The 26,902-nt window shown below is 45.1% G+C and overlaps 1 protein-coding gene across 2 annotated transcripts in view; it reads left to right on the plus strand.

Annotated features, from left to right (window-relative positions):
* LOC143926511 (cytochrome P450 4B1-like) overlaps window positions 1-26,902 on the plus strand; it is a 64,724-nt gene that overhangs the window by 13,447 nt on the left and 24,375 nt on the right. For both annotated transcript variants that reach the window (XM_077450303.1, XM_077450302.1), the window contains exons 2-7: window positions 9,726-9,870; window positions 14,272-14,316; window positions 20,292-20,419; window positions 21,159-21,283; window positions 21,407-21,558; window positions 25,109-25,215. In XM_077450303.1, the coding sequence (XP_077306429.1) occupies window positions 9,726-9,870; window positions 14,272-14,316; window positions 20,292-20,419; window positions 21,159-21,283; window positions 21,407-21,558; window positions 25,109-25,215 (702 nt within the window). The remainder of the gene's footprint in view (window positions 1-9,725; window positions 9,871-14,271; window positions 14,317-20,291; window positions 20,420-21,158; window positions 21,284-21,406; window positions 21,559-25,108; window positions 25,216-26,902) is intronic.

Genomic DNA, 26,902 nt, shown 5'->3' on the forward strand with positions numbered 1-26,902 from the left:
TATCTACCTTGTTTAGTTCGGACAGATGGCGATTGCGCCATAGAGGGGTATAAGTAGTTACTCCCACATATCCCAACTTTTGCTTTGCTTGCTGCCATACCTTCCTCATTAGGATATTAGTAGGGCATCTATGAAGAAATGAGTTAGCCTCCAGGGCTTCGGGTACCAATTTATGGGGTGCTCCTAGCATCATAAACTTATGGTTTATAGGCCCCCCCTCTTGGAGCCCCGCTCCTGCTAAATGCTGAAGTTGGGCGGCCAGGAAATATGTGCCCAGATGGGGTATGGCCAACCCTCCCTCCGTGACGGGGAGCTGCAGCGTATGCAACCCTATCCGGGCATGCCCCTTTTTCCAGATTAATTCCCGGATAAGCGAATCCATAGTTTGGAACCATTTCTGGTTAATCCAAATTGGAGAATTATGTAAAATGTAAAGTATTTGGGGTTGCCAGAGCATTTTTACTAGGCTGCAGCATCCCGCCACCGAGAGAGGGAGGCCGCACCACCTATTAAGTTTCGCCTTCATTTTCAGCAGTAATGGTGCTAAATTCTCGTTAGCATATTGGCTTACATCCCCAGATATCCAGATACCCAGATACTTCAGCTTAGTCACCGTCTCCAAGCCTACTATCGTTGAGGGCACCCCCTGTTCCCCATGCCTGGACAGTGGTAGAAGAGCTGATTTGCCCCAGTTGATCTCTAAGCCCGATTGTTGACCAAACTCGCCCATCAGATGGACCACTCTATTCAGGGTAGAGTCCACATCGCCAATAAAAAATAGGACATCGTCCGCGAATAGGGCAATTTTTTCCTCATCACTACCCCGCCGAAATCCCTGTATGTCCGGGCAGGATCTTACCAGAGCCGCCAGGGGCTCCATGGCCAATACAAATAGGAGGGGGGACAACGGGCACCCCTGCCTTGTACCTCTCTCCAGTTGGAATAATTCAGAGACTTCAGTACCCATCTTAATTTTGGCCCTAGGTTTATTGTACATTAATTTTATCCACTGGATAAATAAAGGGCCGAATCCAAACCTCTCTAGGACCCTCCACAGATAGCCCCATTCCAAACTGTCAAAGGCCTTAGTGGCATCTAGTGCTAAAATAGCACCCACCCCCTCATTATCTCTGGGTATTTGAACGTTAAGGAAAACTCTTCTAATATTGGTACTGGTTGCCCTACCCGGGATAAAGCCCGACTGGTCTGGATGTATGAGTTTATGGATATATGTATTTAACCGAATTGCTAGTGCCTTGGCTAGTATTTTAATATCCGAGCATAACAGGGATATCGGCCGGTATGATGGGACTTCCTGGCAGTCCTTCCCCTCCTTCAAAATTAAGATAATATTGGCCTCCAGCATCGAGGCGGGGAGTTCCCCCGTCTCCAGTGCATAATTCAATGTCGCCAAGAGTTCCGGTAGCAGCACATCCCCATAACGTTTGTAGATTTCTACTGGTAGGCCATCTGGCCCTGGAGATTTATCGTTGGGCATTGCGGCTACTGCGTTTTTTAATTCTTCCAGCGTAAGTGGTAACTCAAGGGATAGTTTGTCCTCCATTGATAATGTTGGGATTGCTGTCTGAAGTAAAAAGTCAGTGGCTAGATTACCTTGTCCCTGAATGACGGATTTATATAAGTTTTTATAGTAGTCATGGAGTACCCTCATAATCGCGGGGGGGCTGGAGACAAGATCGCCTGTTGGAGACTTAATTACCTGGGCTACTGTTGGCGCACCATTAGTTTGAACCAGGAGGGAGAGGGCTCTGCCTACCCTTTCTCCTTCGCCAAAGTAATGCTGACGCTGAAATATCCGCCTATTCTCTGCTTTTTTTAGAAGAGCTATTTTATAGACTTGTTGACTGGCCAACCATTCCCGCTGGCTTACAGTCGATGGAGCTTCTATATATGCTTGCTCTGCCTGGGCGACCTTGTTTCTCGTTACTAGGTCCTGTTCTCGAGCTTTCCTCTTAATAATTGCGACTTGTTGTATTAGTGTGCCCCTGATGTAGGCTTTTAGGGAGTCCCAGACTATACCCGGAGGGGCAGAGCCCCTATTTATTTGAAGAAATTCCCCTATCTTATCCTGGGGGGGGCTTGGGCCACCCATTAATACCAGCCAACCAGGGTTTATCCTCCACTCCCTTGGACCTGGTCTAGCGCCCAAAGACAGTATCATGGACAAGGGGGAGTGATCTGAGACCCCCCTTGCTCCGTATTCTATCTCCTGAACCACCTCCGCAGCTTCTTTATTGCCCAGCACCATATCGATTCTTGATAGTGTGCAATAGGTACTGGAGAAGCAAGAATACTGTCTTGCTTGAGGGTGACGTGTTCGCCATAGATCATTTAATCCTATTTCAGAGACGAAGCCCTGCAAGCGCCCTATTTTGGTCACCACTGGAGCAGGAAATCTGTCCATATGCGAGTCCAGCGTTTCATTAAAATCGCCTACTACTATCCATGGGACATCTGGCTTATCTAAGCAGAACGCCATCAGTTTAACCATTACCTCCAGTTTGAAGGGAGGGGGTATATAAATGTTGGCTAAGATACATTGTCGCCCGCTCAGCAGGCCGTATAAAAAAACAAATCTTCCCTCTTTGTCAATAGAGGACTCCTTACACAGAAAATGCGTGCCCCTCTTAACGAGAACACTCACCCCTCTAGAGTATGATGTATAAAAGGAGTGGTAGTGTGCCGAAAACTTCCGGTTACTTAACAGTGGGGCTGTGCTAGGGGTTAGATGCGTCTCTTGAAGAGCAGGCCGGGGCCTCCCCTTGCTGTTTCCAGCAAGACTGCTGCCCTCTTTTTTGGATCTCCCAGCCCCCTCACATTCCATGATATGATATGTACACTACCCATAGGTGTTAATACTTTCTAATCCGGGCGGGGGAAGGGGGGAGGGAGAGGAGGGGGCCCGCCCTCCCACGACGGGCCCACCGCCCCACCCCCCCCGATTCCGTTGTACCAGCTATGCGTGCCCGAGGTGCCCCCCTTAACCCTGCTACCCGCCCCTTCTCCCCCCACCCCCCCGCCCATCTGGGCAACCCCTAGGGGTCACTATTGTGGCCCGATTTACCATACTCTCCAAAACCCTGGACGCCCGTCTCCACTCCCCCCTCCACCCCCCCCTCTCTCCCAGATTACCTGGGGACCCATCCCCCCTCGACCTCTCCACTTTCAATGCGGCATAGGCCCAAACTGGCCTGCGCTAACCCACCACCTTCCCAAAAAAAAAAAAAAAAAAAAAAAAAAAAAAAAGGGGAGGGGGGGAGGGGCGGAAAATATTCAATACCAGCCCCCTCAATACTTAACCATTAAACATTTCTAATAATATTTATACTATATTGTGCCATTCATACCCTCTCCCTGTCTCTCCCCGCTTTACTGATCAGTGGAAAGTGACCTTGTAATAACATACCTCATACCGCCATAATAAACATTCCACATTTCTAGTGAATAAAATTATTTCAAGTGCAAATATCCTACAATATTATTCCATACTCTCTTACTTCCAAAAAAAAAAAAGGGGGCGGGGGGTATTCAATACCAGCCCCTCCAAGACTTAACTATGTAACGTTTATAGTGATATTTATATTATATTATTCTATTCATACCAACACCCTTACTCACCCCTCTTTACTAATAAGTGCTAAATAGCCTTATAGTAGCGTGCCTCGCACTAGATCTAACTATCATAATAGACATTCCACATTTCTACTCAATAAAATTATTTCTCGTGCAAATACTATACAATGCTCACATGTGGGAACAAAAAAAAAAAAAAAAAAAAGGATAACGGGCGCACTCCCCTCGACCCCCCAAGGGAAGAAGGCCCCCCAGGAGCCGGACCCCCAGGTCCGGTGGCGGAAAAGTAACTAGAGATCCTTTTTGTGTTCCTCCAGCCACTTTTCCGCCTCCTCTGGAGTGCCAAAAAAGAAAGTTGAGCCCAAGGCAGTTATACGTAGCCGGGCAGGATACAGCAGAGCATAGTTTATCTTGTATTTTTGGAGAGTTCACTTAATGGGGATAAACTCGGCTCTCTGTTTCTGTAGGTCTGGTGAGAAGTCTGGGTAGAATGAAACCCTAGATCCCTTATAAAAGACATCGTTCAATTCCCTGGTCCTTCGTAGCAAAATAATCCGGTCATTATAATTCACCAGTCTCAGTATCAGGGGCCTAGTACGGCCCTCTGGTGGGTGCGTGCCTATGGAAACTCTATGGGCTCTTTCAATGGCGAAGAGGGTGGTAAAAGAGGTGTCGCCCAGAAGTTCCCTGAACCAATTTTCCAGAAAGTTTATAGGGTTAGGCCCCTCGCTTCCCTCTGGTAGGCCAATCAGACGAACGTTATTCCTACGGTTTCTATTTTCCATCGCATCTAATTTCACTGTCTGTATGGCCATTTGTTTCTGTAGCCCAATTATTTTTTGCTGTAATGGGGAAAAGTCATCCTCAATCGTGCTTAATCTTCCTTCCAGGGCCGTGGTTCGTTCCATTGTGTTGCTCAGTAATTGGCCCATGGAGTGCAGTTCAGTTTTAATACTGCTTAACTGGTTGTCGAGGCCACCTATAGACACCTTGCATTCGTTAACTGCTTGCAATATATCACGCAGTGTAGGTTCGCCATCCTCTATCAGAGGGGATTCCAATGGGGCTATTGTGTTATGCACTATCTTACTTGCTGCTATAGCTGCGTCATGCGTCTTACTACCACTAGGTGATCGGCTTGGATTAGATGTTAATTGAGTAATACTTCTCCTTTCCGAGATACCCCCCTGTGTCCTTGGCTGCCCTGCTGGCTGGTGGGGCCCTTTTCTGGTAGGAGAGATTGCATGGGCAAAGCGTTCCAGTTTTGCTGCCGCTGTAGCAGATGCCTGGTTTGCTTTTTCTTTGGCTGCCCGGGTTTTTTGATTCCCGTCACCAATCGGCCCGTCCTCGTTAGCCCGCTTGCTAAGCATAGTAAGCAGCTAGGAGTAGTAGTTCACAATAGGCCTCCCTTAGGCTAGGAGTAGTAGTGGTATTACTAAATTGCAGCAAAGTCACTCCCACACAAAAAAAAAAAAAAAAAAAAAAAATTAGTGTGAGTATAGTATGGTATAAGTCCGTACGGTATAGCAAGAGTAATGCAGTGGCCTCAGATCAAGAGGACAACAAGCTGACCATACAAGCTGACCATGTAAGCAGGGGAGAGGAGATTGGTCCACCGACAATTTATCTGATTCTCAGCGCTGTATTGAGTTTGCGCAAGTAGTTAACACAGTTCATCACACTGAAAACACAGCAATGCAATCATATGGAGTGGGAAGAAAAAAAAAAAAAGGAGGGGGGAGAGGGCTTTTCCCAGCTCCCTCTTGCAAGCAGGGCCGTCGAGCCGTTCAGTGAGCCCCGGTAACGCCAAGAGCCTGGCAACCTCTGCCTCCCAGCAGGGAAGTTTGGTGGGGCAATAGCTCTAAACCATTGTATTAGTCATTTATATACCAACCCCCGGCTTCTGCACCCCACGACTCGCTCCCGCATTACCCTTAGCCTAGGTAGGTGCCATAGGCTTCTTCACAAGTGTCTACGGGCCGCCACCTGGTTCTTCTTAGTACACACTGCCGAGTTGCTGTAGCCGGTCTCACGGTGTCCCGGGTCTGCTGGGAAGGTTCCTTCGGGTTCCCGCTGGCTCCTTCGGCTCACTCCTGGTGCCACAGTACTGGTAAGTGAGGTCCTAAGCTTGCGCTGGTACGAGTTCCCGCGAGAACTCCCGCTACTATCGCCAAGCTCTGCAGCGTTCAGCGTTCAGCGTGGTGATCTCCACGGACTCCACGGACTCGAAAATAAGGAGGCTAGAGCCGCTGTATTGGGCTATATTGGGCTCGGGACCCGGCTAGGCACCGCTTCTGCGAGCAGGCTGACTTTTTCGCATGGAGGGGGAGTGAGGGGAGACTAAGTCCGGGCGTCCAGCATTCGCGTTCTCTCACTCACTCACTCCCACATCCGACCACATCCGACCACGCCCCCCACAGATCTGCCCTTTCTAACGGGCGCATGTGCCAATGACATTGGCGCATGCGCTGTAGTCATTGACGCTCGGCTTTTTAGTAAATATATCCTAAACTTTATGATATGAGATTTAGGAGATATTTCCAGATCCTACAGGTAAGCCTTAGTAGAGGCTTTCCTGTAGGTAAAAGTGGTTGTACAGGGTATACAACCACTTTAAAGTGTTACTAAACCCAAAACAGTAAAATCAGTCTGTATATGCAGTAAAGCATGCTTGTTAAGCCCCATACACACTATCAGATTTTCTGATGACTTTTTCCTTCAGATTTACTAAAAACATGTATAATGAGGTCAAACCTTAGGAATTCCAGTTTGTATGCAATCAGGCAGGCCCTTGCACTACATGGTTTTGGTAAATCGGAAGACAAAAATCTGCAGAAAATCTGATATTGTGCATGGGGCTTTATATTCACTGTGGAACCTAAGGGGTTAATCCTCAGCATTGTGTAAAAAGGTTGCTTGGTCCTGTCTTCTCTGAGCCTCCCCTTCTTCCACTGCCCCCTGATAATTTCCTGATAACGCAGAATCTATGGAGTCACGCTGCACATGCTCAGTTTGGTGTGTATTGCTAGAGAGGTTTTTTTTTTTTCTTGGGAGCGTGCATGTGATTAGCACAGGGCCAATCGGTACTTTCAAAACATGGAGTCAGGGGTCTTGCAGTCTCATAGGACAGTCAGAAAACTCCTCCTACAAGCATTAAGCAGGAACTAATGGAAGTCACAAGACAAGACTGTTATATACTGCTGATGAGAAAAGTTATTTAGCAGTTTGTATTTACTAAAATAATTGCATTTCCATGTTCTGGGTACCGTAGGAAACCAGATATAGTGAATGCAGAGTCCTGGGTTTAATAACACTTTAATTTGCAGCTTACACAGCACCAGGGCGTTACCTTTGACAGTGCTGACTTTTAAGGTTTTAATTTACATAGATGGTAAGGTTTAAAAACACTGGTCCATCCAGTTCCACCTGATTTTAACTTTGGGGCCTAAAGCCTCTTTCAGCAAAACTTAAGCCCGCATGCCCTCGAACTCATTGAATGTATTTGGTATCCATTATATACCCTGTAAAGCAATGTTATGCTCCCTTAAGACCGTCATCTAGGTCCCTCTCTGGTGTAGCTTGCAGGTGTGAGTGTATTCCAGCATGGAAGATGTGCCTGTGCTGACTGTCCCTTTTTGCTAACATCACTGTTGCAGATTGGTCTTCTGGATCCTGCGAAGACTCTGCTGGTGGACAGCCAAGAGAAAGTGTGCACATCATGCAGGCAGTGAAGTGGGCACCTGAAGAAACCCACCTCCTGTCCACGGATAAAGAGAGATATCACAGGAAGGGAAAAGCACCTGACCCTGGATTTAGGTGAGGCATAAGAGCACATCCATCTCAGCGTGGTCAGTTTACTGGCTGTGCTGGGAGAACAGCTTGCCTGTCCTCCAATGATCAGACTTGTGCTGACACCCCCTCCCTGCACAGCCATTTATTGGGAAGATTGGGGTATTGCTGTTTCTCCACCCCACCTCTCTAAGCCCCTTAGGCAGCTGAGAACAGAAGTTATGTGATTACTTATTAAAACATATGTATATATATATTTATATTGTGGTGGTAAACATATGCATGTTTTGCCTTGAGTTGTTTTTAGGGTTGCCACCTTCTCTTCAAGTCAAACCCGAACAGTTTTGCGGTGCACAGCAGTTTTTTTTTTATAGTATAAACTATACATATATTTTGCTACTAAATAACATTTCTAATCATATGAACTTAATAACAAGAGTCCCCCTTTACATCAGAGTTCACAGAGTTCCTCCTTTACATCTGGACTTGCAGAGTTCTCTTTCACTGTAAGGGGGGACTCTGATGTAAGGGATGCTCTGGGAACCCAGATTTATGGGGGAACACTGAGAACTGTGATGTACGGAGAGGACTCTGCTGTAAGGGGAAACACTGTGGCCTCTGCTGTAAAGGGTAACTCTGATGTAAGGGATACTCTGAGAACCCTGATTTGCCTTAGTGTACTCACTCAGAGGCAGGAGGGGGAAGGGGGGAGACTTCAGTCAGAAATAGGGATGGATGGTGAGCTCACTCACCCCTTGGCAGTCAGCACCTCTCATTCAGATGGATCTGAGGCTTCAAATTTCCAGCCCCCACTTTCCTTTTCTGAGGCACAGCGCCAGGGATTGGAGTGTGGGCAGACACAGAGGGGTAGGGATGAGGGGAAGAGGTGCAGATCAGGCCCTCTCTCCTCTCCCACCTGTATGTGTTTGGGGGGGGTGGGGTATGGTTTGTTAGTGCTGGCTTTGGGCAGTGTGAAAGAGAGTCTAACAGACACTCTCAGCTGCAACAACTGCAGCCAGCAACCCTGCTGGGAAGCCATAGTCCAGTCTAAATAATGTGTCCGGGTTTCAGACAGTCCGAAACCTGGACACATGATTTCAAACCCGAACTGTCCGGGTGAATCCTGGACAGGTGGCAACCCTAGTACAGAGAGGACTCTGATGTAAGGGGGAACACTGAGAACTCTGATGTACAGAGAGGACTCTGATGTAAGGGGAAACACTGAGAACTCTGATGTACAGAGAGGACTCTGATCTAAGGGGAAACACTGAGAACTCTGATGTACAGAGAGGACTCTGATGTAAGGGGGAACACTGAGAACTCTGATGTACAGAGAGGACTCTGATGTAAGGGGGAACACTGAGAACTCTGATGTATGGAGAGGAATCTTATATAAGGGGGAACACTGTGGCCTCTGGTGTAAAGGGAAAATCTGATGTAAGGAGTGTTCTGAGAACCCCGATTTACTTTTGTGTATGCACTCAGAGGCAGGAGATAGAAGGGGGGAGACTTCAGTCACAGACAGGGATAGATGGTGAGCTCACTAACCCCTTGGCAGTCAGCACCTCTCATCCAGATGTATCTGAGGCTGCTGGACTTCAAATTTCTGGCCCCAACTTTCCTTTGCTGAGGCACAGTGCCGGGGATTGGAGTGTGGGCAGACACAGAGGGGTAGGGGGGAGGAAGAGTAACAGATCGAGCCCTCTCTTCTCTCCCGTCTGTATGTGGGGGGATTGTTAGTGCTGGCTTTGGGCAGTGTGAAAGAGAGTGTAACAGATGCTCTCAGCTTAGACAGCTGCAGCCAGCAATCCTGCTGGGGAGCCATAGTCCAGTCTGAATAATGTGTCTGGGTTTCAGGCAGTTTGAAACCTGGATGCATAATTCCAAAACACGAAGCGTCTGGGTGAATCCCGGACAGGTGGCAACCCTAAATCCATAGCAACTGTTTAGTGTTCATCTTCAAAGTTTGGGGTTCATTTACTAAAGGGAAATAGGCTGTGCACTTTGCAAGTGCAGTTGCACTCTTCAAAGTGCAACTGCTCCAGAGTTTAGTAAATGAGACAAAGCTTTTTTTGTTGCAAAGAATACCCAACCACATGCAAGAAAAATAGACAAAACATAATTTTTACTTGCACATAATAGAATGATGGAAGTGAGCAGAGCCCCCATTTACTAAGCTCTGGAGCAACTGCACTTTGTAGAATTCGCAGTCTATTTGTCTAATAAACCCCTTTTTACCTGGTGTGGGAATCAGACCGACAGAATCTGCTGAATAACTATCATGCTTTATATTCTCCATTTACATAAATGTAATTTTTTCAGCTTTTTTTTTTTTAATATAGTTTAAGCAAGATGGCGCTGATCTGGACATCGTGGCTGCTTATGGGCGAAAATATGGATATGCATTTCCCATCTGGCTAGGAAGATTCTTTGCCTCACTGATCATCTGCCATCCAGACTATGCAAGGACCATACTGTCCAGACAAGGTAAGAAGTGTTTGTTTGTTTATTTTTTTTTGTTGAAGAATTTTGATTTTAAAATCATACTCTGTTATGTGATTAGGATTTGGATGGGATGTACTAAACTGCATATTGGGATGATTGGATTATTGGCTGCAATACTGAGAACTCTCACTAGATGTCAGTGTATTTTATACACATAAATATATGGTAATGACTCTGTTGTTTCTCAAAATGTTATTCTTTTCTGCAGTGCTTGCTTGATACAATGTTGCAAGAAGCAGTTGCTAATGTTTAAAAATGGAGATTCACACAAAAATTGAACCTCTGCTTTTTGGAACCCCACCTCCCCTCCGGTGTCATATTTGACACTTTTCAGGGGGGAGGGGGGTGCAGATACCTAAGACAGGTATTTGCACCCACTTCCGGGCATAGACTCCCACGGGAGCAAGCGAGGGTTATAAACCCTGTCTGATTTTGTTTTTCCCATCTGTGTCCCATTGCGGAAATTTGCCTTCACTTGCTGTCCAATAGCCAAACAGAAAGTGAGAAGAAATACCTGAAAATGAAGCGCATTTGGGGACGCCCAACTCACCAGACCTGGTATCCCCATTGCCCTCTATTACTTTTCTGGGGACAACCAAAAGTTTGGGGTTTTCTTATATGCCGCGTACACATGACCGGACTTTCCGGCAGAATAGGTCAGACGGAATCATTTTGTTGGATAGTCTATTCGTGTGTGGGATAGTCCGATCGTTTTTCTTAAAAAAATTCTGACGGACCTAGAAATAGAACATGTTTCAAATCTGTCCGACGGACTCAATTCCTATTGGGGAAACCTTTCGTCTGTACGCTGGTCCAACGGACCAAATACGATGCAAGGGCAGCTATTGGCTACTGGCTATTGAATTTACTTTTCTAGTCCCGTCGTGTTTGGGCAAGTCTGTTTGTTCAGAAGTCCCTCGTAACTCAGTTGAAAGTCCATCGGGAAGACCGCCAGACCTTTTCTGCCGGAAAGTTCGGTCGTGTGTACGCGCCAACAGTTTCAGTTTCAATGATAATAGTAAACAGGACAAATAGAGAGGGTGAATTTTCCCCAATGGGGGCACAGACAGCAATAAAAACTGATGGGTGTTCTAATCCCTCTCCACTCTATTCAAAACTGAAAAAAAGTTTTGTCTTTAGTTATACTTGAAGGTTTCTAGGATTTCTTGTGTTGTGTTTTGTTGTATGCATGTATAACTCCCTATTCTATTAGACACATACACAGCATCTACTGTTATAGCATACACTGGTTTCAAAACCCGGGCTGCCCGGGTAATTCCCATACAGATGGCAATCCTATATACGTCCTCTCTTTGAAGAGGGATATCTTTCTTATGGTAGCAGCTAGCTGACACAACCCCGCAACCCAGTCAAAATGTCCCTTCAGCCCATAGCTCTCAAAAGGGCTTTTTTTCTCCCAAATTACACATTTTTTCTTCTTTTTTATTGCATTTTAGTGTAAATATAAGATCTGAGGTCTTTTTGACCCCAGATCTCATATTTAATGCCACATACACACGACCGGACTTTCCGTCAGACTAGGTCCGACGGACTTTTGGCGGATTTCCGATGTACCTTCCGAGTGAATGGACTTGCTCACACATGAACGGACTAAGTCCTTTCGAAAGTCCATTCATTTTGAACGTGATGACGTAAACGGGACTAAAAAAGGAAGTTTAATAGCCAGTAGCCAATAGCTTCCCTTGCGTCGTATTTGGTCCGTTGGACCAGCACACAGATGAACGGTTTTCCCGATAGGAATTGAGTCCGTCGGACAGATTTGAAACATGTTCTATTTCTAGGTCCGTCTGATTTTTTTTTAATGAAAAAACTATCGGACTATCCTACACACAATCGGAATGTCCAACAGACTGATTCCGTCTGACTTAGTCTGCCGTAAAGTTCGGTCATGTGTACGCGGCATAAAAGGTCCTGTCATGCTTTTTTCTATTACAAGGGAAGTTTACATTCCTTGTAATAGGAATAAAAGTGATTTTTTTTTTTTTTTTTTTTTAATAAGAACAGTTTATAATGAGAAAACACTTTTTTGGGGACTTTAAATGAGGCAGGAACCAAAGGAACCAAAAGGGTAACTGCCTCCATAGTTAAGTGACTGGGAAATACTGTTTATTCATGTTGTATAATCTAAAGCCTCGTACACACGATCTGACTTTGTACAAACTTTCCTGTGGATTTTTGTACAAAGGGCGTCAGCCGTGAACCTGTATTGCATACACACGGCAGGACTTTTTCAGCCAACTTTCACCAAATCATGTGCTTTTTCTGCTCTTTCTGCTCTTTACCGCCACCTTTGGTCAATTTCTGTATTGTTCTCTGATATTTTGTATTGGTTCTGAGCATGCGTGTTTGTACTTTGTACAGAAGTCCTATGGTTTTCTGTACACACTATCAGACTTTGCTCCATCGAAAATCGAAAAAGGTTGACCGATGGAGCGTCCACATGGTCGGATATTGCTTCAAAACAGATAATTTGCATGTTGGTTGTCAAAAAGTCAGATCGTGTGTACGGGCCTTAACATACAACTAAATGGTTATATAACCTCCAAAAGCATTTGATCATTTACAACATAAGTTACATAGTAGGCCGCAATCATTGAAACAGTTCTAGAACAGACAATGGATAACATTTTTATAAACATAGGTAAATAAAATAAAAAAACGAAATATAACAAAAAAATATTTTTTGCCACAAGATGTCTCAGCTGAATGATAGTCGGTGTCACTGCCTGGAAAACTAAGGAGAACTTGTGTACCGGTGCAAAATGTTGCATTTATTGTTGCTTAGTTAGCAAGGTTGAATAAAGACATCAGTCCATCCAGTTCAACCTGTGTGTGTTTATGTCACTACCATCTCCCATATCCCTGTATATTGCTTTTGCAAGACGACCATCTAAAGGTTTTTTTGAAATTATCGACACACTCAGCTGAAATCACCAACTGTTGAAGTGAGTTCCACATCCTTTCTGCTTTGACAATAAAGAAGTCCCTACACAGTTTAGGATTAAACCATCCAACTTTTATTGACCATGTATCTTCTTAAGAGACCTGCGACTGAAAGTTTTTCCCTTATGCTAGAATCACCATTTAGATATTTGTATATCACTATCATATCTCCTCTCTAATGTCTCTCCTCCGGGGGGAAAAAGTATAATGTTTGTACAGTGCCTTGAAAATGTATTCATACTGCTTAAAATTTTCCAATTTTTTTCATGTTATAAACAAAAACTTAAATTATGACTGTGATGTCATAAGGGGCGGGGTCACCATGTGACATCACCCGGTGACCCTGCCCCTTATGCCTATATAAGTCGATACGCAGCTTGTCCACAACATTACAGCGGGAGAGAGAGTCGTGTCAACATCGGAAGAACAGAAGAAGGAAGAAGAAGAAAACGGCGACAACGAAGGATAGCGGAGGAGCCCGGCAGAAGAATCGGAGAGCGGGAGAAGAGGCCGGAGAGCGGGAGAAGAACCAGAAAGCGCAGAGAAGTCGGAAGAAGACCCCCAAAGTCGGAAGAAGACCCCCGGAGCTGCCTAATAAACTACTTTAAAAACCTGTGTAGTGTGTTTTTTTCTTTTTATTATTGACAATTTTCACCCCAGGTGAATGGGTAGGGGTACGATGTACCCCATACTTATTCACATAGGGTGGGGGGCTGGGATCTGGGGGCCCCCTTATTAAATGAAGTTCAATAGCCAGTGCGGCTCTTCTGCTTGATTCCGAGCATGCGTGGAATTTTGAGCGTTGGAATTGTGTACACACGCTCTGAATTTCTGACAAGTTTTGTTGCCAGAAATTCCGACAGCAAATGTCCGATGAAGCATACACATGGTCGGATTTTCCGACAACAAGGTCACATCGAATATTTGTTGTCGGAAATTCCGACAGTGTGTATGCGGCATTACAGTTACAGGAATGAGGCAAAACATTTAACATTGGCAGGGGTGCTTACCATGATCAGCATTTATTTATGTAAAATCTTTATCCCAAAAGAAGAAAAAGTTTTGGCTTCAGTGTGTTCAGTGTATCTAAATCTGCTGGTACATCCTCTCACATCAGACTGATAATGCTGCTATCCAAATCTGCCGTCTGTGCTCATTCATATTAGTGGAGTCATTCTAATACAGGAGATATGTTACTGACCAGGTCTCCATATAAACACAAAAGCCTTATAGAATAAAACCAATGATTGATAAGCTGCAATATTGATTTTGGGTATAAATACAAACAGTAGAGGGCAGTGGATCCTTGCAATTATATAAAAAAGGGGCTCTATGGTTTCTGCCATCTTGTCCCCTAATCAGGTGTTTGAAACATTTCAGCACTTTTTATGACTTATCATGGTCTGTTCTTTATTACAGATCCAAAGGACAACTTTGGCTATCGCTTCATCACCCCATGGATTGGTATGTAACAACTTTCCTATCAATTAATATTAGATTAAGAAATGCATACCTATGTTTATCACTTGCTCCTCCTATCACTTCCTCTTTTGTAATTTCCTGTTTACGGATTATTGGCAGGTGACATTTATGCCGCAAACACACTACCGGACTTTTCGACGGACTAGGTCCGACGGTCTTCCCGACGGACTTTTGGCGGAGGTCCAACAGATTTTCTGAACGAAACGGACTTGGCCACACACGACCAGACTAAGTCTCTTAGCCAGTAGCCAATAGCTGCCCTTGCGTCATATTTGGTCCGTCGGACCAGCACACATACGAATGGTTTTCGTGATTTTTAGTCCGTCAGACTTGAGTCCGTCGGATAGATTTGAAACATGTTTTATTTCTAGTTCCGTCTGACTTTTGGGGAAAAAAAGTCCGCTGCAGCCCACACACGATCTAATTGTCCGACGGATTCCGGTCCGCCGGACCAAGCCTTCCCGGAAAGTCCGATCGTGTGTACGCGGCATTACACATACCTCCCAACTTCCTGAGATGGGAACAAGGGACACCTATTCACAAACGTATGTAGGCATAGGACATACCCCCCTTTGGGGGAATTGTAGGGGAAAAAAATGATTGGTTAAACCCACAAGTGCTTTTTTTACCACTACTATTCCCTTATATCGGTTTTGGGATTTACAAATGCAGCAATTTAGAATTTGGATGAAAGGTTTAGCACTGGGTAACACTTTTTGAAAGATAAAAAGTGCATTTTATATACAACTATATAGATCAGACCAAAATGAGGGACAAATGAAGAGGAAAGAGGAACTTTGTTCCAAATCAGGGACAATTCCTCAAAATCAAGGACAATTGGGAGCTATGACTTACATGCTTCTAAAGAGTCCTCATACCCAAAACTTATTTTGTTTTGGAATACGTACCCTATGGCCCCAGGTTCCTAAATCTCTCAAAGTCAAGGACTGGTGTCATCTGAATCTTTAGCCCACATTTAGTCTCACGTTCTGAATATTTATGTTGCAATGCAGATGGAAGTATGAGATTCAATTGTAGAAAGGAAGGAAAGCTTATACCAAGGCTTAGTCATACAGTGGCAGGTGGTGTTTTATTTTAATTTTTTTTGGGGGGGGGGGGCAAACAGCCACCCCCCCCCCCCCAGTCAGCCAGGACCCAACCCCACACTTACCCCATTCAGGTCATGGGTGGGCAGCACTCCTACGAGCGGCAGACCGCGGCTTCCATCGCGTCTTCTCCTCCTCTGCAGCATGGCTTCATGCGTCTCCTCCCTCCTGCTCCTAGGCGTCCAATAGGATCACCTGTCCTTTTAGCCAATCCCGCTTCCTGATTGGCCGGGAGGAGAATCAGTCTGGCAAAAGAAAATATTAATTCGCTATTGTCAAACAAGTGGGTGTGCCCAACCTTTTTTGAAGTCTATTAGAACCTCTGCCTCTAATCACGTGCTTAAAAAAAAAAAAAAAAAAACCCCACTGGAATACATGCGTCCCTTATGGACGGGCCACTGCTGATCATAGATTTAGGCCAGGTTTCCACCACAGGAGCCTGTAGGGTCACAAGCTTAAAGCATATGTTACCCCAACACTTCATATTCCTGATATTTGCCTGCTGTACCATATACTTGTATGAGAAAGTATCCTGTTCTGTTTTATATTGCTTTCTCTGTGTGAAATCCCTGGTGTTCCTGCCAGACCCTCTACTTTCCTATTAAAAACTAACCACACTAAGCAGGAAAGTACACCCTGGTCAGTTTTCTAGCTATGCTGGGAACTCAGTGTACTCTCATCCAATGATGAGACTCCTCCTGACAAGCCCCTGGACAGGTTAATAGGGGTCAATTTTAAGAAATATAAATTTGACATGTTAGTATAGAAGCTGACCCCACTAGAGAATCACGAATGTGATAGCAACAATGCCAATAACATATAGAAAGATGACAAAATGGCTCCATATCTTGGAATGTTTGTATTAGGTTTCAAATATGATGTTATGCATATAACTGCAAAAATGTTTTAACGTGTTATTACTTCCTGAATATTGTGGCAGTGTTTAACCTCTTCAATACCCGACAATTTTGCCCCCTTCCTGCTCAGGCCAATTGTCAGATTTCAGTGCTGTTGCAATCTGAATGACAATTACTCAGTCACGCAACACTGTACCCAATTGAAATGTTTAGCATTTTCTTTTAAGATAGATAGAGCTTTTGTTTGGTGGCATTTAATCACCACTGGGCTTTTTATTTCTAATATATAGATGTAGCACAGGGGTTTGCTACCAAAGTTATCATGTTAAGTAATATATTGATGTATTGTTTCTTAAAGTGGTGTTTCACACAAATATAAAAAAATGATTAAAAATTCCTAAAAAAATAAATAAAATAAAAACATTTGGCTTTTTTTTTTTAACTCACCTCTAAATGCCTATTGCTAGGGGGTCCTTCGTAGTGTGCCTCCTTCAGTGCCTGGGCTCCTGACGTCACTTCCCCTCGGCGCAGGAAGGGCTCAGCTCCGACCCCCTCCCTCCTGTCAATCATCTGGGATCCCAGATGACTGTGCGGCAAATCACGGCGCGCGGCGCCGCTCATGCATGCGCAGTGGGTGCCCAGCTGGGCCCACAGTTAGAATGCCGGCGCCGATGAGAGGAGGGGGGAACGAGCAGGGCTTCGTTCCCCCGCATCGCTGGACCCTGGGACAGGTAAGTGTCCCATTATTAAAAGTCAGCAGCTGCAGCATTGGTATTAGTATTAGTATTTGTGACTTTTAATTATTTTTTTTCAGGGGAAACTCCTCTTTAACCACTTTCAGACCGGACCATTTTGCTGGCTTAAGACCAGACCACTTTTTGCGATTCGGCACTGCGTCGCTTTAACTGACAATTGCACGGTCGTGTGACGTGGCTCCCAAACAAAATTGACGTCCTTTTTTTCCCACAAATAGAGCTTTCTTGTGGTGGTATTTGATCACCCCTGCGGTTTTTATTTTTTGCGCTATAAACAGAAATAGAGCGACAATTTTGAAAGAAACACATTATTTTTACTTTTTGTTATAATAAATATCCCCCAAAAATATATAAAAAAAAACATATTTTTTCCTCAGTCTAGGCCGATACGTATTCTTCTACTGGTTAAAAAAAATCGCAATAAGCGATTATTGATTGGTTTGCGCAAAAGTTATAGCGTTTACAAAATAGGGGATAGTTTTATGGCATTTTTATTAATATTTTTATTTTTTTACTAGTAATGGTGGCAATCAGCGATTTTTATTGTGACTGCGACATTATGGCGGACACATCGGGCATTTTTGACACATTTTTGGGACCATTGTCATTTATACAGCAATCAGTGCTATACAAATGCACTGATTCCTGTGTATATGACACTGGCAGTGAAGGGGTTAACCAGGGGGGTGGCAGTGTAGGGGTTAAGTGTTCCTAGGGGTGTGTTACTAACTGTGGGGGGCTGGGCTTTGTGTTAGTGAACATTGATCTCTGCTCCAATCACATTGAGCAGAGATCAGTGTCACTTGTTGCTAGGCAGAACGGGGAGGCATCTCCTCGTTCAGATTTTGCAAATTGGTGTGTGTATTGAGGCCTCAGTGGGAAGGTGTTTAATATAGGTTTTAGGAGCATATTGAGCACTTGTCCCATTGTACACCTGTCTACTTATGCTCCCTACTGTGATTATTGAATCCACTGTCTTCATATCTATACTGACTTATCCACTTTTATTTATTGTTTCTGTTTAATCACATTGTTCATTGAGTTTAATATCCAATTTAGTAAACTTTCTGAGTGGTTCATTGATATTGTGTGTGAGTCTCTATTTACTACAACAGCTGGTGAAGTAACGGAACCCAGAGCTTCGGAAAATATACTTCATGGTTTATCATTACTGTGTTTTCTCTCTGTTGCTGGGTCCCACACTAATGCCGCGTACACACGATCAGAAAATCAGATGGAAAAGTCCGGCGGACTCGAGTCCGCCAGACAATCCGCCCGTGTGTAGGCTCTGGTGGACTTTTTTTACCCAAAAGTCCGGCAGACTAAGATTGGAGTTTTGCACATCAATCTGTCCGCCGGACTCTCATTTTGGCGGACAGTACGGCCGTGTGTGTGGCAGTCCGCCGTACTTTTGAAATGAACAGACTTTTCCCGCGGCCCCCCCTTCCCCAAGGCACCCCCCATGTTGAGGGCACGTGGCCTGGTATGGCTCAGGAGGGGGGGGCGCATGCTCGTCCCCACCCCCTTTCCTGGCCAGCCGGGAAGCCTGCTCGGATAAGGGTCTGATATGGACCTAGAGGGGGACCCCCACGCTGTTTTTTCGGCATAGAGACCATACCAGGTGACGGGGCCAGCGACGCCTCCTTCGCTGGTTCTGGCTACCTGGAGCCGGGCTCAAAATGAGCGGACTTTCCTCCGTGTGTGTGGGCGAGTCCGTTCATTTCAAAAGTAAGGCGGATATTCCAGCGGACTTAATCCGCCGGACCTAGTGCGCCGAAAAAGTGCCGTGTGTGGGCAGGTAGCTCGTTTGGAAAGTCCGGCGGACAGTCCGGCGGTTTGTCCGCCAGACTAATTCCGCTGGATAGTCTGATACGTGTGTACACGGCATAATATTACCAAGCAGGTGTAAAAAATACTGAACATTTTTAAAATGAAACATGTTTTTCTTCTGTTATAAAATTTTGCAAACAAATAATCTTTCTTTATAAATTTGCACCAAATTTATTCTGCTACAAAAATGCCCCCAAATCAGTGTATAATATTTAGTCTGTAGGAAAGAGTCCACAAACGACGGTATACAGTATATATAAATTAGAAAATTGATCAATACTAATGTAACGATGGTCTATCTTATTTCAAGCCCTACCCCCCAAATAAGCCCTAATCCTTGTAGGTCTTATTTTCAGGGTAGGCTTATTTTTGGGGAAACAGGGTAGGGCTTATTTGGGGGGTAGGGCTTACATGGCAGCCATCACCAGCAGTCACGCTAGGTGTTATTTTCGGGGATGGAGGGTGCGGGAGGTGTGTCATCAGGGGGCAGAGCAAGAGCAATACAGTAATCTTCCCAGTGAATAACTGTGCGGGGGCAGGGGGTGTCAGCACAAGTTTGACCACTGGAGAACAGGCAGGCTGTGCCAGAAAACTGACCACACTGGGATGGATGTGCTTCTATACCTAGTGTGGTCAGTTTGAAATGGGAAAGTGGTGGGCTGGCAGGATCACTGGGTTATTTCTCACAAAAGACATGCAAAGAGAACAGGATACTATTAAACACAAGTATATGGTACAACAGACACATGAATTGCAGACAAATGAATTGCTGGGGTAACATACATGTTAAAGCGGGAGTCCACGGGAGTTCGGCCGTTTTTTATTTTTTAAAAGCCAGCAGCTACAAATACTGCAGCTGCTGACTTTTAAAATAAGGACACTTACCCGCCCAGCGCGCCCGTGATGTCGGCACCCGAAGCCGATCTCTCGATCGTCTCTCGGGTGCTGCTGTCGCCATCTTGGGTATGGGAATCAGGAAGTGGAGCCTTTCGGCTTCATTTCCCGGTTCCCTACTGCGCATGCGCGAGTCGCGCTGCGCAATAATGATGGACCCGCTGCCTCTGGGATCCGTGTGTTTCCCAGCAGGCAGCGGGGGACTTTCAGAAAGGGGCGTAATCTACGCCCCTTTCCGCAGAGAGCTATCCCGGAAGTGGGTGCAGATACCTGTACTGTACAGGTACCTGCACCCCCCTCCCCCCTGAAAGGTGCCAATTGTGGCGCCGGAGGGGGGGAGGATTCCAATGAGCGGAAGGTCCACTTTAGGGTGGACCTCCGCTTTAAGGAGCTAGTGGAATATTCAACTCAGTCAAGTCTAAAATTTCCGTTTGGTATCCATGGACCATGTATATGTAACTCTGGTCTTTATGCATCTTTTGTTTTGATCGTTCTACTGTGTTTTTGTTATACAGGGAAAGGGTTATTGGTATTATCTGGTCCAAAGTGGTTCCAGCACCGCAAGCTGCTGACCCCGGGTTTCCATTATGATGTTCTGAAGCCATATGTGAGACTGATGTCAGACTGCGCTAATGTGATGTTGGTAAGCAGCAATCAATGTTGAGATACAGACTGACCTTGTAGATCGTAAGCAAGTGAGCAGAATAGTAGAGTGGAGAAGGGATAGTCCTTAAAATGTTTTTTTTTGTTGTCTGTACCTGTCTGTTCTGGTGACAAAGGCACCTCCTGTTTCCTGAAATCAGGAGGACAGGAAGCGAGATACAATCTCATCAGTGTGGTCACCTATAGTAATAAGAATCAGACAGATGCATTGGCTTTTCCATCCTACTCTATTCAAGAAAACCTAAAAAAAAAACAACTGAATTTAGTCTTTAAAGTAGAACCAAAGACAAATAACTTTTTTGTATTATCTTGGATAGAGTATGGAATGGTTATAATCCCTGTCAGTTTTTTTTGCCTTCTGTGTCCCATTGTGGAGATTTCCCTTCATCTTCTGCCTATAGCCAAAATGGGAATGAGAGAAAATCCCTCCATCGGGATCTCCAGAACTAGTGTCTCCATTGGAAGACTTCCTCTCTTTTCCTGATCGGTTGACAAACCAAAACTAGGGTTTTCCTTTCACTTCTACTCTCTGTGATAGCAGTACACAAGGCAAATGGAGAAGGCCATTCTCCACAATGGCTGTAAAGACAGCAATAAAAACCTGTCAGTTGTTCTAATCCTTCTCCACTCTTCTCAGAATAAAAAAAAAAGTTTTGCCTTTAGTTATGTTTCAATAAATGATGACATTTATATGATCTTTCTTGTTTGATCTTCATTAGGACAAATGGGAGCATCTGGCTTCAGAGAAGAAGTCTATAGAGCTGTTCCATCACGTCAGCCTCATGACACTGGACACCATCATGAAATGTGCCTTCAGTTACCAAAGCGACTGCCAGAATGACAGGTCAGTATCTTCTGAGCGGTACTAAAATATTTTGACTTTTTGGCTTCTTGCTATCAAGGCACCTGGTGGCTGAAAGAGATTACTGCATGGCATAGACCGGTCTCACATTTTGTTCCCTTACAGTGAGAGTGAATACATCAAGGCTGTTTATGATCTCTCCTATTTGGTGGATTATCGATTCCGAGCTTTCCAATACCATAATGATCTCATCTTCAACCTGAGCCCCCATGGATACCGCTTCCGGAAAGCACTAAGAACAGCTCATGAACACACGGGTAAGCAGGGGCGTAGATAAAGGGGATATAAGGGGGGCTCAAAACATCCCCCTGGCATGATTGACAACCATAATTAAAAATAAAGAAGCATTTCCATTTTCTAAAAGTTTGTTTCTTAGCAGTCCATAAAAAAATAACCCTAGTTCCTGTTGGCTGCCACTCATACATGTAGTAGATCAGAGACTGATTACAGAAGAACTACTTGTAAGCAGGCCCCTGGTTGGCTGCCAGCAAAAACACATGGGGCCCCTTCCTTCATTCTCCTGAAATAGGAATGACATGGGGTACCACATACTTTGATAAGAGACACCTCCGCAATTTTGGCTATTTACTTACTTTTGGCTTGAGGCCACGTTCCACAGTACGCCTTGACACTTTTTTTGTCCACAAAGCCAGTTTTTCTAGATGCTTTAGTGACCATGAACAGGGTACAAAGTATTCTTTGGGCTGGGTCATGCATAGCCTTTTTCTCCACATCACTTAACAATATAATGTTCAGTGCAACATGGGGTGCCAACCAGTCCCTCCGCCATTCCTCCTTTGTAAGGTTTTTTTCCTGATATGGGCTCTTCTTCCTTCCCTCCCCTTGGCCTAACTCTGAGCACTACCTTCCAACACACGTTGTGTAGTCTATGGCTTGCATAAGGTTGGCATTTTCCATTAACCTTTGCCTTGCCTGCCCCGCCCTAACACTTAAAGGATAAAGAGATAGCCCAACCCACCTTACACTCCCAGGGAGCTATTTTCCCATAAATGGGCACTAACCCACGCTTGCATACTGACTGTCCAGAAGGCTTGTGTGTTCACCTAGGATTAGCCTCATTCACAAAATACAGGAGCTTCCTAGTGCCCTAGAATCCTGTCATCACTAGTGTTAGAAGATTGTCCCCAATGCCCGTGTGTTTTGAATCATTCATTACAAAGGTATCCCACCCTACCAAACTATATCAGACCTCTTTAGGCATCCCATGCCTCATAGTGGCTGCAAACCCACCAGCAACTAACAATCCAGCTACCTACATCCTCATGGAAGCCAATTCTCCAGAAGATAGCAGACATAGGGGATGCACAGGTCATTTTGGCACTTTAAAATTCTTCCTACCCTGCCTAGTGTTCCATATTACTCTTTGCAAACCCGCCAACGACTAACCATCAAGCTACCTACATCCTCATGGAAGCCAATTCTCCAGAAAATATTACAGATGCAGGGGATGCACAGGTGGTTTTGGCTCACAGGCACCTACACACCCAAGGCAGCTAATTGACCCAATGGATACCACATTTTCACTTCTAGATTTACACTCTTGATGTTCTCTTTAACAATGTTTGCATTAGTTTGCATTCCATTTTTGGCACATCCTGCAAGTCCTTCAAGGTAGGCTGTGTGCAGGAAAACTAATGTAAAGGAAGGGTTCCTTTAAAAAAAAATGATTGTATGCTATTGTGTTCTGACAGAAGGATCCCCCCCCCCCCAAAAAAACACTCCGGTCAGCGCTCTCAGCCATTGGCTGACAGCGTTAATCAGGAGCAGGTCGGCAAACCTTTTTCGGTCATGAACCTTTGACAGAACAGATTTGTCGGACCAGCTGTTGTACACATGGCCCAAATGTCAGCTGGTTACTATTGAACCGGCCAATCCTGGATGACATTCAGTCCGTGTGTACTAGGCAAAAGGCTGAACCAGTGGTGGCTGGTGGTATATTTTGGGGGAAGGGGGCAAAAAATGCACCCACAGCAAAAAATAATAAACCTGGGAACCTTGCTCAGTAACCCATGTACTGTATAGTGGGAGGAGTACTCACCTCAAAATGAGAGGAGGGTGATCATCTGCATAATATCTATCAAAAAACAAAAAAATATAATTTATTGAAAAAAACGTATAAAAACCAGTGTCATGTCATGATATTCTCCCTAACGCCCCCTTAACCCCAAAGAAAACCCACCCCAACCACCTAAATTGCCAAAGCCCCTCCCAATCCAGTACCCTAACTGGTCTGCATGTACCACCAAGTGGGAGCTGGTGGATAAACTCCCAAATGGGGTCCCCCCTCCCTGTGAAAACGCCTGCACTACAAATTTAATCTAAAGAAAATACCCAGAGGAGCCAGCACCCTCTTTAAAACAGTCCAGAGGCAGTGGTTCTACTGAAAATATGAAAAAAAGTGAAGGGATGGTAAGATAAATCCTCAGAAAAAAATGAGGTAAAAATGATGTTATGAATATATTTGCATGTGTATTAAGAGAACCAAATAAAGTATCCATAGGCTTCTGCATGAGCAAAAAAGCAGCTGGAATAGATATCACATCAGTCAATGATGCTAGAGCTGAAATAGGGATTCCACGCATCAATATGAAACCGTAAAAGATTCTCCAGGCATATAAAACATATAAGGTCAGGCCTGCAGAGTAGGGATGATCCCATAGATTTCCACCCCGAGCTACATCACCAACCTTGTCTCCAAATATCACCCAAACGGTCCTCTCCGCTCCTCCCAAGACCTCCTACTCTCATGCTCCCTCGTCTCCTCCTCCCATGCTCATCGCCAGAATTTCTCCACAGCCTCTCCCATCCTGCTTAAATTGTAAAGCGCTGCCTAAACTTTTAGCGCTATATTAATCCTGTAGAATGATAATAGATTTGGGTAGCTGATCCCAAAAATCAACTGCAGCCAATATGACCTCTATATGTACATCTGGGGTCTGTATGATGTGGATTACTCGTAGTCCTGCAACAAGGTCTCTTCCGGCATCCTCCACGTCTGCTCCCTCCTTCTCTCTCCTCATCCTGGTCCAATAGGATTTTGGCCAATCAGGAAAGAGGTATTATGACCCGCTTCCTGATTGGCGGGGAGGAAGTTCACTGTGAAAATAGAGAATATTAATTTGCTATTGTTACACAACTGGGTGGGCTCGGAGCTCAGTGCCCACCTTTTTTGAAGCCTATTAGAGCCGCTGGCTCTAATCACGTGCTTCAACCCCCCCCCCCCCCATTGGAATCTATGCATCCGGCACCCTGAATGTAGATTAGGGGGCTGGACGCATGGATGGGAGGGGGCGGCGCCCCTAATGGATAGACTGCCCCTGGGCTGAATTATTCCCAGGAAGAAAAAGTATCTACAGCCCTGCAGATAACTGTAATCTTATGAATGCTACAAGACACTCACAAAAGAATTTGAGGAAAGACATTACTGACCCGCTTTGGAAAATGGTGTTTGTCTCGCTGCCCTTGACTCCAGTACTTTATTAACTACTGACCTAGAATAAGTATTCAGCATTCTTGATCTCTGTACTGTAGGTTGAGGATCAACATTTATTATCATCCTCTAGGCCAGCCATCCTCAACCACATTTCTGTGGAATATTAGAATATCTAGATATTGCAAGGCTGGGGCTTATTGACCTCTCAATAACGACTCTTGCACAATTTTTGGCCCAGCACTAGTAATAACTTTTTTCTTTTTTTTTTTGGTAATAACTTTTTATATGTTATGACATCATGATGTTAGTTTAGTTAAAACAATGTCTGTGACATGCTTTTTTTTACAATACAGATAATGTAATCAAGCAGCGGAAAGAATCTCTTAAACGGGATACGGAGCTGGAGAAGATCAAGCAGAAGAGACACCTGGACTTTCTTGACATTCTTCTGTATGCCAAGGTACCAAATCCAAGCTAGAAGGACCATTTGTCATAGAAGACATTATTCTCATTGAATAGCTCATTAAACAACATCTATGGATACATATGTAAAATTTTAACAGATCAACAAAATCGATCTCTTTCAGAGAAACATTAGACGCATGTTGTCATTCTGCAAGTTCCAGTTGCCTGATTATATTACTGATCCTCTTGCTTCAATCCATTACGTCACTAAGAACAAATATGCAGAGGCGGGTATCTGACTTTGCTGATCTGCATTCTTGTTCTGGGGTCAACGTCTCTGGATATAATACTGTATTGAAGATATATAACAGTAATAAGCTCAAAAGTGTTGTTACAAGAGTTATTAAAAGAGTTAAGATGAAGAGTTAAAATAATTAATCACCACCAGTTGCACCACCAAAACCCTGCAACGCCCACTCAAGCGTACCTATGTCCCCAATTCCTCCTCCGCCTATCACACCGCTACCTCTAATTCCTTTTTTCCCATCATATCTCTGCCTCCAACCCCCCCCCCCCCCCCCCCCACACACACACACACCTGTGCTTTTAAATGACCGCCCAGCACACCTCATCTTCCAGCCTCCCCTCTCCAGCACACCTATGTATCCAACCTATGTATCCAACCCCCCCACCCAAATCCAGCGCATCTATGCTTTCAATATTCCCCCCAATCCATCCACATGCCTCCAATTAACCCCCCCCCCCCCAATCCAGCACACAGAGGCGCAGCTTGAAGCTTGTGGTCCCCAGTGCAAAATTTGACCTGGGCCCCCCCACTACCACCCACCACTTCCACCGTGTGTGCAGATACACCCACAGCACACCGATACTCAAAGTGGCTTAAGAGTTTTGAGCTCCCAGAGTTCCTCCTTACATTAGAGGACAGGGATCACTGCTGGAGAATCAGAGGACAGGGATCACTGCTGGAGAATCAGAGGACAGGGACCCCTGGCAGGTCATTTGGCAAAGCTCCTTTCCCATTCCAGTACTGTAAACAGCTCCTCCCCCACCCAACAATACACAGGGCTGAAATCACATTCCTTTACACACAGTCTGTCAGTCTTCGCAGGGTGTATCTGTCTTTTATGTTGCCGTTCTGATCTGTGAAATTTTCTGGTCGGAAAGGCAGTGTAGTTGCAGTAGGCAGATACACTCTGTGCAGATCATGGCTAACTGGCTGTGTTGTAAATGAATGTGATTTCAGCCCTGTGGAGGAGGAGCAGTATGGAGTGCTGTACTGGGAAAGAAGCTCAGAAGCGGGCATAGAATCCAGGGCAGAGGGGATGGTCAGGGGGGTTTGGGGGGGCGCAACTTAGATCTGGGGGGGGCAAAGCCATGTGACACAAAATATAGAGCCTGCAGTCCCTCAGGGGCCCATCAGGAGGTGTTAAGGGATTTGTTTTAGCAATTTCTGAAGGTTTCTCTGTCAGTGTTGGCAGGTGTTGAGGGAAGGTCACCTACCAGAGGTGCATGTTTTCTCCCCAGTTGTCAGGGAAGTGGGGTAAGCAAACATCCCTGGGTGGGGTAGTACAGAGAATCCCAGCTAGTGACTAGAAGACACTGGGCGGTGTCTGTAGCCACCAGTGACATTGGTCCCATTGTGGCTACAGGACGGCACTCTCCTCCTCTTAACTCGCTGAGCTCAGTTACCATTCCATGTTGCCAGCACACAGCACAGACAC

The sequence above is a fragment of the Lithobates pipiens genome, unplaced genomic scaffold, assembly GCF_037356315.1.
Source record: "Lithobates pipiens isolate NorthernLeopardFrog02 unplaced genomic scaffold, aLitPip1_a1.2 Scaffold_23, whole genome shotgun sequence".
Taxonomy (NCBI): Eukaryota; Metazoa; Chordata; class Amphibia; order Anura; family Ranidae; genus Lithobates; species Lithobates pipiens.